Source organism: Phaethon aethereus (genome assembly GCF_964289735.1).
Source record: "Phaethon aethereus genome assembly, chromosome: 1".
NCBI lineage: Eukaryota > Metazoa > Chordata > Aves > Phaethontiformes > Phaethontidae > Phaethon > Phaethon aethereus.
In genome coordinates this window covers 35,321,945-35,336,950 of record NC_138575.1, presented here as the reverse complement: position 1 = coordinate 35,336,950, position 15,006 = coordinate 35,321,945, and the positions used below count along the sequence as shown (strand labels likewise).

At 34.9% G+C, this 15,006-nt stretch overlaps 1 protein-coding gene across 1 annotated transcript in view; it reads right to left on the bottom strand.

Moving 5' to 3' along the window:
• The window catches only part of ARID2 (AT-rich interaction domain 2), a 109,126-nt gene that overhangs the window by 31,936 nt on the left and 62,184 nt on the right, over nt 1-15,006 (bottom strand). The window contains exons 6-12 of the mRNA XM_082004983.1: nt 13,256-13,323; nt 4,061-4,127; nt 3,726-3,976; nt 2,501-2,597; nt 2,211-2,420; nt 1,652-1,819; nt 391-466 (exon numbers count right to left, since the gene is read on the bottom strand). Of these exons, the coding sequence (XP_081861109.1) occupies nt 391-466; nt 1,652-1,819; nt 2,211-2,420; nt 2,501-2,597; nt 3,726-3,976; nt 4,061-4,127; nt 13,256-13,323 (937 nt within the window). The remainder of the gene's footprint in view (nt 1-390; nt 467-1,651; nt 1,820-2,210; nt 2,421-2,500; nt 2,598-3,725; nt 3,977-4,060; nt 4,128-13,255; nt 13,324-15,006) is intronic.

Genomic DNA, 15,006 nt, shown 5'->3' with positions numbered 1-15,006 from the left:
GCCTAGCTTCATAATGTGATCATTACTTTTGTACTGGTGCAGTAATATAGCAACACATTACCAGATGAAAACACTCATGAAACAGATAATGCTGTTTGACAATTCAAAAAATAAATAAAATCAAGATCAGAGTTAAAAATCAAATCAAATTCTATTCTAAGAGACAAAACAACTAATTTTAAGTATCAACTGTCAAAGAGTGAATATTCTGGTTGAGCTTTTTCTTTCATACTTTTTCAAAGGAATGACAACGGTTTTGCTTATACTTTTCAGAAAAATGAGTCTAACAGTAAATAGAAGCAAGCTAGAAAATTCCGTGACACATGAGTACAGGCATTTTTCTTTGGTTTTCTTCTTCATTAAAGTATTTGAATAGAACTATACACTTACCACTGACATGCAAATTTCTCGCTGTCTATTTCTACTATTCCCGGTGGTGGAGCAACATGTGGTGCTGTCCTAGAGGCTGTGAAGAATGAGGGGAAGAAAAAAAAACTTGCTGAAACTATGTTTCTTCTCCTGAATGAAGCACTTCAACTTCATGACTTTCACTGCTACAGTTTCTCCTGCGTCTGTAAGCAAGGATGTATCCAGCCAACGTAAGTCACAAAGGTGCACTAAGCAGACTACAGATTTGCACCACAATTTACCAAAGTGAAGCAGGGCATGCCAAGGCCATAGCCACCACTGAAGAGCAAAGATGATGTAAGCACTTGGTGAACAACAGCTTCCAGATTCACAATCACGATCCATGATCTCAGTACTTTAGAGTATTGAGCATGATTTAAGAGTGGCACAATACTCCACTAGAAGAGGCACAAATACACCACAATTATTTTTCCAATTCCTAGGTGGAAGCGAATACAATTGAAAGAATTTTGTCGCAATGTCACATCGGTTCCTTCTATTCACTTTTGTTCATTCCCTTAGTCACATTTTTTTCCACTCACTTTCACTCTGTTATGCGCACCCATTCCAGAAACAGTACACTTAGACATGCAAGCCAGTGTCTGTCATGATGGTTCTTTCTCCACTTTTTCCCCCAAAACAAATACCTATGTTCCATTTTGTGTGCACTTGTGGTATACTGCTATGTGCTTTTATTAGTGAAGACAGAAGGAGGTACCTATGCTATTCCCCCTGACCAATAATAGTGAGCTGTGCCATCACCTTCAAAAAATGCCAGTATTTAATTCCTAAACAAAACTGAAAAAATTAATCATAATTACAATTTAATTTACAATTAAGAAAACATTTTTCATGCTTTAAATAATAGTTAAAATTTGGCTCACATCACACAATAAGCTGTTTAGGAGCTTCAATCGAGGCATGATTCTGTGTGTCTACCTCATCTCTGCGATTTCATCACATACTATATGTTACTGCCCAATACTATTCCATGTAAAGCACAAATAAAATGGGCATCTAATTCTCTGCAAATCATGGGAACAATCGGGAATGGATACTTTTTCTTTCCACTGAACAAGTTAAAATGAGGAGTGTACATAACTTTCAGTAAATTTTCAGATGAGGAACTGAAAAGTATTAAGATCCTTTTAAAGCTTGTTTCACAACAGTTTTGGCTAACATAGCTTTAACATGCCATATAGGACATTTGTAGATGACTGCATTCTCTTGCAGTGATACTAACCTGGGATACCTGTTGCATGGGCCTGTGAAGAACCGTGATCCATTACTTGTGGTCTGACATCAGGTACTCCTTGCTGGCTAATGCACTGATGTTCAATGAGTTTTACAGCAGTAAGTGCATCAGGTCCAAACATCTGGATGTCCATAGAAACCAGACATACTAATGTATCTAAAGTATTAAATGTAAAACCGACAATAACATTAGGACAAGACAAATGAATGCTGCTGGGACATACTGATTTGCTTTAAAGTTGCCATGTGTTGAAAGAAATCAAGCCTCTGCATGCTTCTATAGATTTATTTATTTTTTATACACACTTCCTTCATGGCATTAAAAAATACCACCACCAGCAACAAAACACCAAAAAATCTACTTCAACAGTTTCAGCTTCCCTAATTATTAGCATCTTTAATTGCTTTGAGGACACAGCGAGTAAAACTTTCTTTCTATATCCACCCCTACGCTGCACACATACATTATCAAGCCACATTTTTGATCACATATTCCTAAGTTTGTTTTCCTACATAGGTGAGAGTAATAGATTTTGCTTCTCTCTTACCTATGCTCTTCTCTACTTTAGCAATCTTTGAGCAGGCCACTTCTCCCATTTCTGTGAGCATGTATAGCACCTCAAGTGCTGAGATTACAAGCAGCACATCTGGTAGCGTGAGATGACATATGATCTCTTTATAGGATTCTTGATCCACATATTCACAAATTAAGACACCATTATCTTCAGCCTTACAAAGATTTGCCAAGATTTCCATGCCTGAAGAACAAATACAAAATAGTTTTAAACAGCAATTAATTACAATTCTAATACAACAACAGAATAGTTATAGATCTTACCTCTCATTTTTAAAAATCTATCCCTTGACATGAGGCATTTTGTAACAGTGTGAAACATTAGATGAGTAGTTTTGAAATCAACAGGATCCAAAAGAAGCTGATGAGAAAGAAAAAAAAAATCTATGACTAACACTATTCATATAGTAATAATGGCTCAAATCCTTAAATTTTCATATCAAAATATAATATTCAAGTGTTTAAATGACATTTGTGTTCACAAAAATAGAACCTTGTGAGCTTTTTATTGTGGCTAGCATTTTGAGGCCCTCTCCCCTTTTCTTCTGAAGTAGCAGTCTAATTTACACTTTCCAGTGCTCAGAATAAGGAAAATCACTGTATTCCCAGGCAGTCAATACTAAACACAAATATATTTTAATATCCAACAAAGAACAGAACTTGAGAAATTACAAACATTCCTTCCCAAATGCTATCACAATCATTCATCCTGCTTCTATCCACTTCTGCTTCTCAATCAGAGCTCTCAGACATTATAATATGTAACATTCTCTCTTCTGTAAGAGAAGCTGGATACATGGTAAATGAAAACGCCTTATTTTTTCCAATATTCAGCAGTGGACCAATACTTCAAGTCTCATTCTCCAATACCTACTCATTTAATTTATCCATTGTTTTTTAAAATATAAGGAATATCTGAACATATCTACCTATAAAACCTGTATACTTCATCTGCACAATGATATGACATACTGAAAGAGTGTGTTTTTATTATATTCAAACCTCTTTGAAAAGAAAAGGATGCCTTACATGATTCAGGCAGTTTAGTTGGTGGCGTACGACTAGCTTACTGGTACCCACTACACATGGCATAAAACCCTCTACCACTCCCTTTCTCAAACATACTATTTTGAAATTATGACTAAAGATTATAACTATAAAGTAAAGAAGCTAGTGTACAGTCTGCAGAATTTAACTAAATTCCTTTCTTGTCTCTGGGAAACTAAACTGAAAATTATGCACTATGAGTATCTTGTACCTCCCTATACAATCAGTGTTCCCCATGTGATTCTATTTAAGCAAACCGACACATCCTATATTTTTGTTTTGGCCCTGAATACTTCTTCTGAAATTGCTATTTACAAATTCAGTGAATAATTTATTTCCTGCTTCATCAAATTATCAAGGAAAAAAGCAATTTATTTAATTAACACTAAAGTAATGCCTTTATCAAATTATATTTTAATTGTTCTGTTTTGAAGCACATTACCTCTGCTGCAATATTTCCCAGCGTGTCAAGCCCCAACTGCCGTAGAGAAATAAAATGACTATGAGCAGAGAGTAGCAGGAACCGAAGACAAGTACGATTAGCTGCCAAAAGTTTAACATTTCCCTCTTCAAAAGAAAGGTTACGTAAAATCACTGCAATCTGAAGTACCCGCTGCCCTTCAATATCATTAATGCCCAATTTGCGAGGTGGATGAAATAAGGATTCCCAAATCCATTCTTCCGATGGAATATCTACAAAGTAAATAAATAAGTTTTAGTCCTTCTTTTGCTATATTTACCAACAGGTATGTATTAAGATTAGTCAAGATGTCTCACCTTGAGATTTGCTTCTGTCAGAAATTAGGTCACGAACTTCAATATCCTCAACAATATCCTTCCAAAACTGAAGAAAGAATTAAAAAGACAGTTAATTTCTAGGGGATGATATTACTTTAAAACATTGAAAAACTATAAAAAGGATTGTTCTTTTAAAATTTCCTAGTACCTTGATTCATCTAGTAGTAACAATATTTTTCACTAATGGGATGATATGCAAGATGTCCAATACATTACATTCCTCTCAAGCACCAGAAGTACGCATTCATCATCAATCAACTCTACCACAGAAGTACTTTGCTGAAGCGCATACTGAAACTATTCAGACAGTTTTCCACAAACAATTAGAAATACAGCAATTATACGTGCAAAAAAATGTACATTTCATCCTCCTTCACCTCCTACAAACAGTAAACTCCTAAAGCAGAAGACAGTGACTCCTCTCAGTTTCAGTAGATCTTAAGCTCCTGCCAGAAGTAGAACAGCCAGATTTCTATCTGGAGATGCTTTTTTAAGTTTCTACTATGTTTTCCACATCATCATAAATCAATGAAAAGAGAGAAGCAACAACCACCATCACCAAAACTCTTTATAAATATAAGCAAAACAGAATGCTTCAGCAGACTGGAATTGAAATTACTTTACAAATACATGGTCTGATCTGCAAATGGTTGTTACGTGACTAGCTCCTGTTGAAATTAAAGAATTAATCAAGGGATTAAGTTCTGCAAGCTAATAAAAATACACATTGTGATGTATATTGATATATATGATACATACATTCTAATGTGTATATTATAATAAAATATAAACATTCCTTTGACTGATAAAATTCATACATTTCTTTGACTTACTAATGAAATACAGCTCCTCTTTTGCCTATGATCACAGAATAAAACCACAAATAAATGTGGATGAAAAGGGAAGGATGGGAAGTACAACCAGCTGAACAGCAGGGGAAATTTTGCTATGCAAATGTAATTACTAAATTACAGCATTTGTACCAAGTTTGACACTATTATTTTTGTGAAAAATAGACTACTACAGATTTTCTAAATTGAAAGGAAAAGAATTTTATTTTCCACTGCAATGCTGCTAAATGACATCCAAGTGCTGTTTAGTAAAGAGGATTACTTGCACAGAAAGGATTATTACCTCATTTTAGCAACGACAAGAACAGCCAGACAAAAGTCTAACTTCTTACTGTTTGTGAAAAACAGATTTTCCTAATTAATACTGAGGCTATCATCAAGAGCCACAGAAGACCAAGGTATGCAGGTAAAATGTGCAGAATGTGCTTCATTTTGAGCTGCCTTTACTTTTAGAGAAGGAGACTACTTAAGGAAAAGGTTTCAGTCATTATTTTAAAAAGCACGCAGAAATATATTGTCTGGAAATTTACCAGTCAGTATACACTCTCCTTTAGGATGTTTCCTTTTGGAAAAGCGATGAAGACAATACATCTTCACATTTCACTAATACTTAAAAAGAAAAACCTCAGAAGCTTTTAAAGATTAGTTGTTTAACCAGTTAAGGATTTTTTTTGAAAAGTGAATATTGAACACAGATACTTAAAGTCTTCAACCTGAATCTCTTTGGAAGATGCCAAAGACAATCACAATACAATGTTAAAACTGTTGTCACACATTAAATGTTAAAACAGCATCATCACATTTTGCTAGCTGAATCCGCCAATAATCCACTTTTTTGCCTCGTAATACTTTAAGTATAGTCCAAAATGAAAAATTTTAAAACCTCAGGCAATATAAAGCCCTAAGTGAGAAAATTTTTCTATCTGGAAGGCAAATTACCCTGGACATGTTCTCAAAGGGATGGAAAATGAAGATTCAAGTTTTTTGCAGATGAAGACACTGCTACAGATAAAGTCTCAAAGTCCTATGGCTAAGATGAGGACAGGAATACATTGCTGGAAAACTGTACAGCTCACCTAAAACTCACAGAATAAACAGATCCACATGAGTTGCCTGAACAACTGAGAAAGTCTCCCCTTCCTAAAGAAGCAGTCTGTTAAACAATGCTAGTTGTCAGCTCAGATGAGATTACCTTTTTCAGAAAAGAACAGAAAATGGCTCCTTTCTGCAAGCTAAAATGAGAGATACACCAAGGCACCAAATAAACTTTACTTACACATAACCGTTATTCTTTGAATTGTTTCATTATGCAGTCACGCTGTGAGCATAAGATGCTAACCACTCAAACTAGAGAATTTTTGCCTCAGGATTACCTACAGCATATGTATAAGACCTGTTACCTACATGAAGCACACCAGAATAATGTGCGTCCCCCACAGTCTCAGTCCCTCTGAGTCCTGAAGACCTGGAAAGGCTCTTAAAGCCAAAAAGGAAGAGAATCTGGAGGAGAGGACATGAATATGCAGACAATACTACTTCAAAAAGAACAATTTAAAAAGATACGTATTTTTTTTTCCTCTCTTGAGTGTTTATTTCTACACACAGAAGCACTGCCGGTGATAATGCTCATCAAGAACACTGCTTTACCTGCAGAACTGTCCCAGAGTCTTCTGCTTGCTAAAAATTGTAGGTTTGCATTCCCAAAGCCAGCATCTGTCATGGGTGTTTCAGCAACTGTGAAATGCCTACTGCAGTAGCAAACCAGGCTTCCTGTGAACACTTCACATTTCAAACATTCTGCGAAACCTCCAGTGGTATCACCAAAGAACTCAGAAATATTATCCTACATCCTCCATTCAACAAGCCAGTAACTTAAATGGCAATGTGTTCAGAAATCCAAGTAGCTAAGACACAAACTATTACATGTGGCATTTAACGTGTCTATTTAAGAGATGGGCTGCTAACTACGCAGGGGTCAGGACTACCCAGGACTTTAGCTGCTGAAAAGCATGTTGCAACAATTAATGTACAGATGGAAACCTGCTATGCATTTATTGCTATATTGAGCTCCAAAACACCCGAAAGCTTTACCATAGATGGCTGAGGTGAGTTCTGAGCCAAGGAAAGAGGCATCTTTCTATAATTATTTAGAAGATAGAGCAACTTTCCATTTCATTCCAACAAGCTATCTTTTAGTAAGCACCATGACATAGAAGAGTTGACTACTTCCCTCAGAAAAGTTACTGTTCTGTTCAGGGGATGACCAACAGCTTGAAGAAATACTCTTGTGCACTGCATGTACAGAATGTAAGGAATCTAGAAAGTGCAGTTAGCCTGGCCTATGACAAGCAAAGTCTCAATCAAATTATCAGGCATAAAATCAAGATGTCCAAACATTTAAAAAAAAGTGTGTTTTTTGAAAGATGCTATGACACACAGATTTCACCTGACCCCCATATAAACCATAATGCTGAGTCAATAGCAAATACGAATTCTGCATCTTTCACTCAGAGGACTCCAAGAAGCCCAAAGCTGATTCCAGGATACTTAAGAGCTCTTCAGAAAGAACGAACAAAAGAAAAAAGAAGTCCTTGACTTTCAGGAAGGTAAATGGTACTTTCCATTCCTCAACTGGAATGATGAAGCTCGTTAATTACAAAACCCCTTACAACATAGTAGGGAAAAAACAGCAATTAAAAAAAAAAAAAAAAAAAAGAATAGCACCTTGTTCTGAAAGTTGTCCTCTGTGATTCTGGTGAAATACAGATGTTTCCATGTCTCAGCTAAATCTTCACACTGCAATCACACGTCCTGCCAGTAAGCGATCAGAAAATCCAACCAGTTCTTCCAAAGTACTAGGATTACCTATAATGGTCACCATCTTGTATTCTTGAATAAAAGTGTTCAGATGTCTTAAATTCAGAATAAGTCTGCAGTCTCTATTCCTTTACAAGGAAAGAGGTGGCCTGAATCACCATTTTTTTAGCATTTAGAAAGACTGGTTTGATTGCGCTCAGTCCATTCAACATTTCTTTCCTGCCTAAGCAGAAAAGATCCCCGAAAAGGATGGGGGTGGGCAGAGAATGATGAGGTAGAAAATAGAACTAAATAACCTACATACAATGTTTGCAACCTATCTGTTACAAGAGAACAAGGTGAAACACACAGAATTTTTGTTTGGCCAAAGGAAAGGCAAAAGTGGAAAAAGATGAGTTAAGTCAAGCTTTCTGGGCATTCCTTTGAAAAACATCCTTACATCACAGAGGCAAAGAAAAAAAAAAAATCAATTTAACACCACAAGCAGTTATTTATTCCCTACTATAAACTATGGATAGCTGCAATCTGATACTACATATCAACAGAAATGAACAGGAAAGGATGAGAAAGTGATGCTCTTTGTCAATAGTTATTCCTATATATATATATTTTAGAACATGATAACATACTGGTAATAGGAATATAAAGCTAAAACTTGAAGCAAACAAACAATGCTTGACTATGTGACATGCAGATGCTAAGAGATCATGGACAAAGATAAAGAACTTGATTTCACATGCACAATCTGATTACTGTCAGTAGCCAAGTTCCTTTGGAGAAAGATGCACAGCATTATATAGAATTCACTGGAAATGAGACTAACCAAATTACTGTCCATAAAAACACTGGATGTTTGAGTACACAAATCATGCAATATAGCAATGATCATGACTACTTATTATTCAAGAAAAATATGAGAGCAACTGGAGTCAAGTCAGCTTGACAAATCCCTGTGAGAGACAAGAAGTGACATTTGAAAAGTATTTCAGGCACCTAAATGCATAAGGATCGATCTCTACACACTGAGAAAGATTCAAATAATAAATGCACAGTAAAGAAAGTAATTATTAAATTTAAACAAAGAAGAAAAATTTGGACAACAAAGTAAGACTTTACAAAAAAAGGAAACCAGAGAAGTATTATGCAAAGCAATACAGAAAGCAGAAAAGCTGCCTAAGTATGGATTTTGGAACTCTACAGTTAGAAGAGATCTCAAGAAGTCCAAGAACATAATCCAAATGCTTCAACAGAAGTAAACAGAAATTAATGGTGCATGAAGAAATCCAATGCAATTATTCATATACTACATCAGATAGTGGGCAGCTGCTGGAGACATGAAAGAAATAGCTGAAAAAACAGCTAAATCTTTCTGATCATAATCATGCTACATAAACAAGTTCCTCTTGAAAGACAAACTATACTCACAAGTGAGCCTTGCTAGCATGAAGAAATTCAAAGAGAAATTAAACAGTTAAAAATGGGAAAGCTTCCGGAACAGATGAGAAAACATCTGAGGCAGGACATCATCAGAGTTTGGGGATGGGGACAATAAAACAAAACAAGATACAAGATGACTGGCTAAATGCCAGAAGTTCCAATCATCAACTAAGGACATGCACTCATTTCAACTAACTAGAGATTTGAACTTACTGACAGCACCAGGAAAAATCAAGAGGGCAAAAGGCAACAAATTAACATAGCTATAAGGGCTAACAGCAGGTTCAACTAAAATGATAATCAAATTCTGACAATTAATGCAACAGATTCACTGACTAGTAAAGATTTTTGATTCAGTTTAGAGGGAAGCACTGTAGAAAGTGAGAAAGTATGTAGTGCTGCAGATAAGACAATGGAAATTACACATTTTCCAAACAGTTTTTTATAATGCAGTAAGGACTGGAGGGAGGGGGGAAATTTTCAAAAAGGTAATTGGTTCCCTCAGATTTTAGTATAAAGAAACACATTCTTCATCTCCACCTTCAACTGAAACAGCAGTGACACAACTAAGTAGGCAAGCTCCTTTGCTCATGAGTATGATTTTACCAAACTAGTAGACTGTACTGAAAAAAATCATGAACCCGCATATGTAAAGTAGAATGATTTAATGTAATAAAGTCAAAATTACAGAACAGCAGAATATAAAATCAAAGTATTGGTGCTGTAACAAATGTCAAATTCTTCATGATAAATTAATACAGAACTCAAGAGCTGACTGAATACCAAACAACCAACAGTTATTGTGTAGGTATTTAAATGATGGGAGAAATACTACCAGTGATGCTATACCACTCCTACATATAGTAGAATGAAGAGAAAAATCATAAAGAACAACATATGGCCATTCTTAATTTAAAATACCAGTATTATTAAGAGACTAAAAATTAAATCAAGCTTATTTTAAGCAAATGTTAAAAGTCTCCAGAAAATATTTAGTTTAAATACGTAATTCTAAAATTATAGATAAGGTCTGATAAAGACATTGAAATACAGAAACTAAACACTGCTATAAAATCCAAATTTCCAAGTTTATGTTCATATATTTCAATAAGTAGGCAGCGGAGCTTGGAAAAAAGTTAATAAAGAGTAGATTTATAAATGAAACGTTAAATATTCTGAACATATCTCACAAATCATCTATATTTGTTTCACTGCATTTGAAAAGCTATTTTCAGATAACAAAGACTAGGAATTTCTTTTTTTCTTTTTTTTCCTTCATAAAAAACTGACATACCAACACAGAAACTGACATTCAGTTGCCAAGAATCCAAGTTTATGATTGCTCTATGAATCCTGAATTTAACAATGAGAATCGTTTTCAGAACAGCTTCAAGTTTTCTACTATTTCTCAGCCACCCCCACAACCCTAAAACTCCAACGCATGAGAAATCCACTATGGTCTGAGGGTTAACGTTTACAAACTCAACACAATTCAATTCCTATTACTTTAGAATTCATGCGCTTAAGAAATTGCTTTCCCCACCCTCCTTTCTGTAAATCTCTAATTCGTGTGTCCATGCCATCATTGTACTTTAGTTCATAATTCTGCATTTTTCCTCTCCCACTTAAAAACTCTTTTCCATTTTCATCTTTACAGAAATTTCTAATCTGCTGCCATTATAGTACAGAAACAAACTAGAATGACAATCTTACAAAATCAACACGCAACAACCGGCAGCAAAATAAAAAAACCTAAACAAATAAAGAAGAATTTTTAAAAAGATAATGTGAACAGTGAAAGGAGGGTGACACATTCAACAGCCATTCTATTAATCTTAAAGCTGTAAAAGAAAATTTAAAAATCAGATACACAATCTCTAGTCTGCCAACCAAGTATCTCTCTCATGTCATGAACCTCCCATAATGCTTCCCCTGATTTCTGTTTTGCCACAGCTGCAATACAAAATAAATTACACCCAGTAGTAGGGTCAAACAAATGCTTGAAGTAAGATACTCTGAAAAATCTGGATTCTTGGCATTAGAGATATTTTTAGATCTGCTTCTGACATGCTTTCAGCAGTATTTCACTAGAGTGGTACTACACATGTGTTCTAATATCCAAAAATAGATCTTGGAGAGCATCCAAGTTTCTTATTAGTAAACCTTATTGCAGTTACAGTAGTTCTACTTAACACTTCGTTAAAAACATTTATCAGAACCATCTGTCCTTATATATCACAATTACTTAAGTTTATATAATTAATGAGCATATAATAAATTAGAATTCTGTGTAATTTAAAATGTTTACAGATCTAGACTGTAGATAGGCACTGCTTGCTGCTCTAGATCAGCAACAGTCTGTGACAGTTTTGGGTGAAGTCAACACAGAAATGCTAAGTGCTTTCAAAAAAAAAACTCAAACCAAAACACAACCTACAGTAGCTCTGGACATATTTTTCAATGGAAAAAGGAAACAAAGATTATGAAGCTTTTTTTTTTTTTTTTTTTTTTTTTTTTTTACACTTACCTTCAGCACAATTGAATCACATTTTCAAGTTCATATATAGTAACAAATATCAGAGCTTACTTTTTTTGTTCTTTCTAGGAAATTTTGATTAGGGAATCTATTCACTGATATTTCAGCAATAGTTATCATTTAACTAACACTACTGTGGTCCAACTTGTCCAAAATTGAGTTACATAAAAATAAAAACAAATGAAAAATGCTCCTAACAAATATTTTTCTATAATACTGGTAAGACATTTCAGTATATGAGATGATTAAGAAATTGAGCAGAAACCCAGCTATGAGTTCATAAGGAACTCAGCAACTTCCCTCTTCACATTTGTCCTGGTTTCAGCCAGGATACGGCTGGTTTTCTTCACAGAAGCTAGTGTGAGACTGTGTTTTGGATTTGGGATGAGAAACTGTTGATAAGGTGCTGATGTTTTGAGTTGTTGCTAAGTAGTCAAGGACAGTCCAGTATAAGTTATCAAAATACATTTTAATCTAGGTTTCTTCTATTTTAGATACATACATCATCACCTGAAATTCAATTTCAGGAACTTGGGTATCATAGCAAATATGCTGAAATGTCAAACCTCTTTCAGCTATAATACATTCCATGCTTTCATTCACCTCAAAACACTCATCCAAAATAAAGATGAAACATTTATACAAAGAAACTTTATTTATATTTTTACCTCATTTCATTACTTGTACAGTAGATCATGCCCTCTAGTGGAAAAAGCCTTGTGCAAACATGGTTTAACTGAAACAAAATTGCAGCATTGCTAACTTATTTAAATTTCTCCTATGCTTCTGATGTTTTGGACTTAATTTTCATAATCCAGAATGTTTCTTTACCTATCATGGCAGTTTAAAAAACCCAAACAAACAGCATTGTTTTCTCTTGCTAAATATGTTGGCCAGGCTTCCTTTTCCTCACTGTCCTGGTTTCAGCTGTGATAGAGTTAATTTTCTTCCTGATAGCTGGTATAGTGCTGTGCTTTAGATTTGGAATGAAAATAATATTAATAACGTGCTGATGTTTTGGATTGCTGCTAAGCAGTCAAGGGTTGTCCAGTTTTTCATGCTGGCCTGCCAGCGAGAAGGCTGGGGGTGCACAGGAAGCTGGGAGGGGACACAGCTGGGACAGCTGACCCAAACTAGCCAAAAGGATATTCCATACCCTACAATGTCATGCTCAGTATATAAAGACGGGGAAGAAGGAAGGGGGGAGCACGTTCGGAGTGATGGTTTGCCTCATACATTACAACATGCTCATACATTACATACATATAACACATACATTAGCTGTCTTATAAAAAAACCCCACAGAACCCCTTTATTCGACTACATCTATTTTTCCTTAATACGTTTCTTCCTGCTTATCCAAACATTTTATGACAACTGTGATTGTGTCCTATTATATTTAAATCAAAAGGAATAAAGTTGAGTGCAATCCAAAAAACATATGCCAGTATATCTTATAATTTTCCACCTTTTTAAAAGGATTTGATACCCACCATATGAAGTTCAAAATTGTTTTAATAATTTTAAAATTACCTTAACAAAATCTCTATCAGTTTTCTCCTTCCATTCTTCTCCAAATACAGCAGAAAATGATCCTAAAGCTTTAAGCATAAAAAACAGAATTTAGTAAAATAAAAAAGAACATTTTTGTTTGACTTCTTACTATTTCATGAACTAAAGATTCAGCAACACTACAGACTCTTCCAGTGTTTCCTTTTCATTACAAAAAATCCTGTATTAAATTGCATAAACCAACTGAAAATTCCATAGTCATTCAATTAACTGCTACTGCAGTTTTACAGTTTAAATGGAAAGCAAGTAGTTCATAAAGAATGGACTAGTTTGTGAACCCTTTAAAAAACATATGGCAAACTTTTCCGTAGCTCTTTTCCAGAAGTCAAGATGGCTCAATTTTCAACCTTACCACTGTTTTCCATGTGCGCAGTATAAGCTGTAAACACTACTTTAGTAATTATACAAATTGCCACTAATATTTTCTAAAAATCGTAACAGTAGCGGTGAGAAACTGACAGCACTCAATTTGAAGTCAATATTTAATCAGGAAGCATAATGGATGTTCTTGGGTGTTTGGTGGAGCCACTACCACAAATTCTCTAGTCATCATTCCTTGAAAGCAGCAAAGACTCAGTCAATCTGACTCAAGGACTTAGTCAATCCAAAAATAAATTGTCTTGCAATAGTTCTGTAATGAACTAATGACACATTTAAGTTACATTTGAACATTTTGTTTCATAATGTTTTATTTTTTTGAGCAAAATGCTACAAATCTCAATTACAAGACCACACCAGCTTTCAACTCACAGAATCCAAACCAAGGCTCATGCAGCACTCCAAACTGAAGATACATCCCCAAACCCCTGGGGCAGCCCTGTCACATGAAATGTAACTGTATTCTCAAACTCTTTTTTTCTGTGAGGGGGAGTGGGGAGGAAGCTGAAGACATATTTTTCTTGTTACTTAGAAACAGTGCATTATAAGTACTAACAATGATAAAACCTTAATTATAGACAAGCCAAATCTAAACCCAACATTAAGGTTAATCAGCTATCATTTATTTATAGCTGAAATTATCATGACATATTTTCATACTACCTGAATTTGCTAATTACAGATTTCATTTACTCTCCAAACTTGACAGATTTACCTTCATTATTTATATTATAAAAGCATGTAAGTATTTCAAATTGAAGCTCCACGCTTCAACATAAGTAAGTACTCCCCCTCCTTTCTTTTCCCCAGTTTTTCCCAATTCATCCTCCTAAAGCTTCTAGGATACTCCTTGGATTCATCCAGAAGATGTAATCAGGTAATACAAAAATGAAGTTTTCCCCAGGGAATGAAAAGAGCAGGTCCATTACATGTTTGTCATTCCTCTCTGCTTTACCTCAACTATTTTTCAATATAAGAAATACTAATAGAGACAACCTATGGAACAAGCCTGTGCTGAGAGTCCAAGTTAAGAACTCGAGAAAAAACACTGTCTACCTTTGCAACATCCAAAACAATCATGAAATAGCAATACAAAGCTTGACTAAATTCTTTATAAATTCCTAAGTCCATAGAAGTTCCATCACAGTAACAGGGGAGTGATAGCAAACTCAAACATCTAAAGAGCCATCCTAGAATTACTAACATGCAGGACTAAGTTTCAGTTTAGCTTCCTTTCAAATATTTTTCTTTGGAAGTTCTTGTGACTCGGCTAGATGCAGACACTAAATGACCAAGATCTAGCCATATTTGAAGGGCATGGGTACAAATCAAAA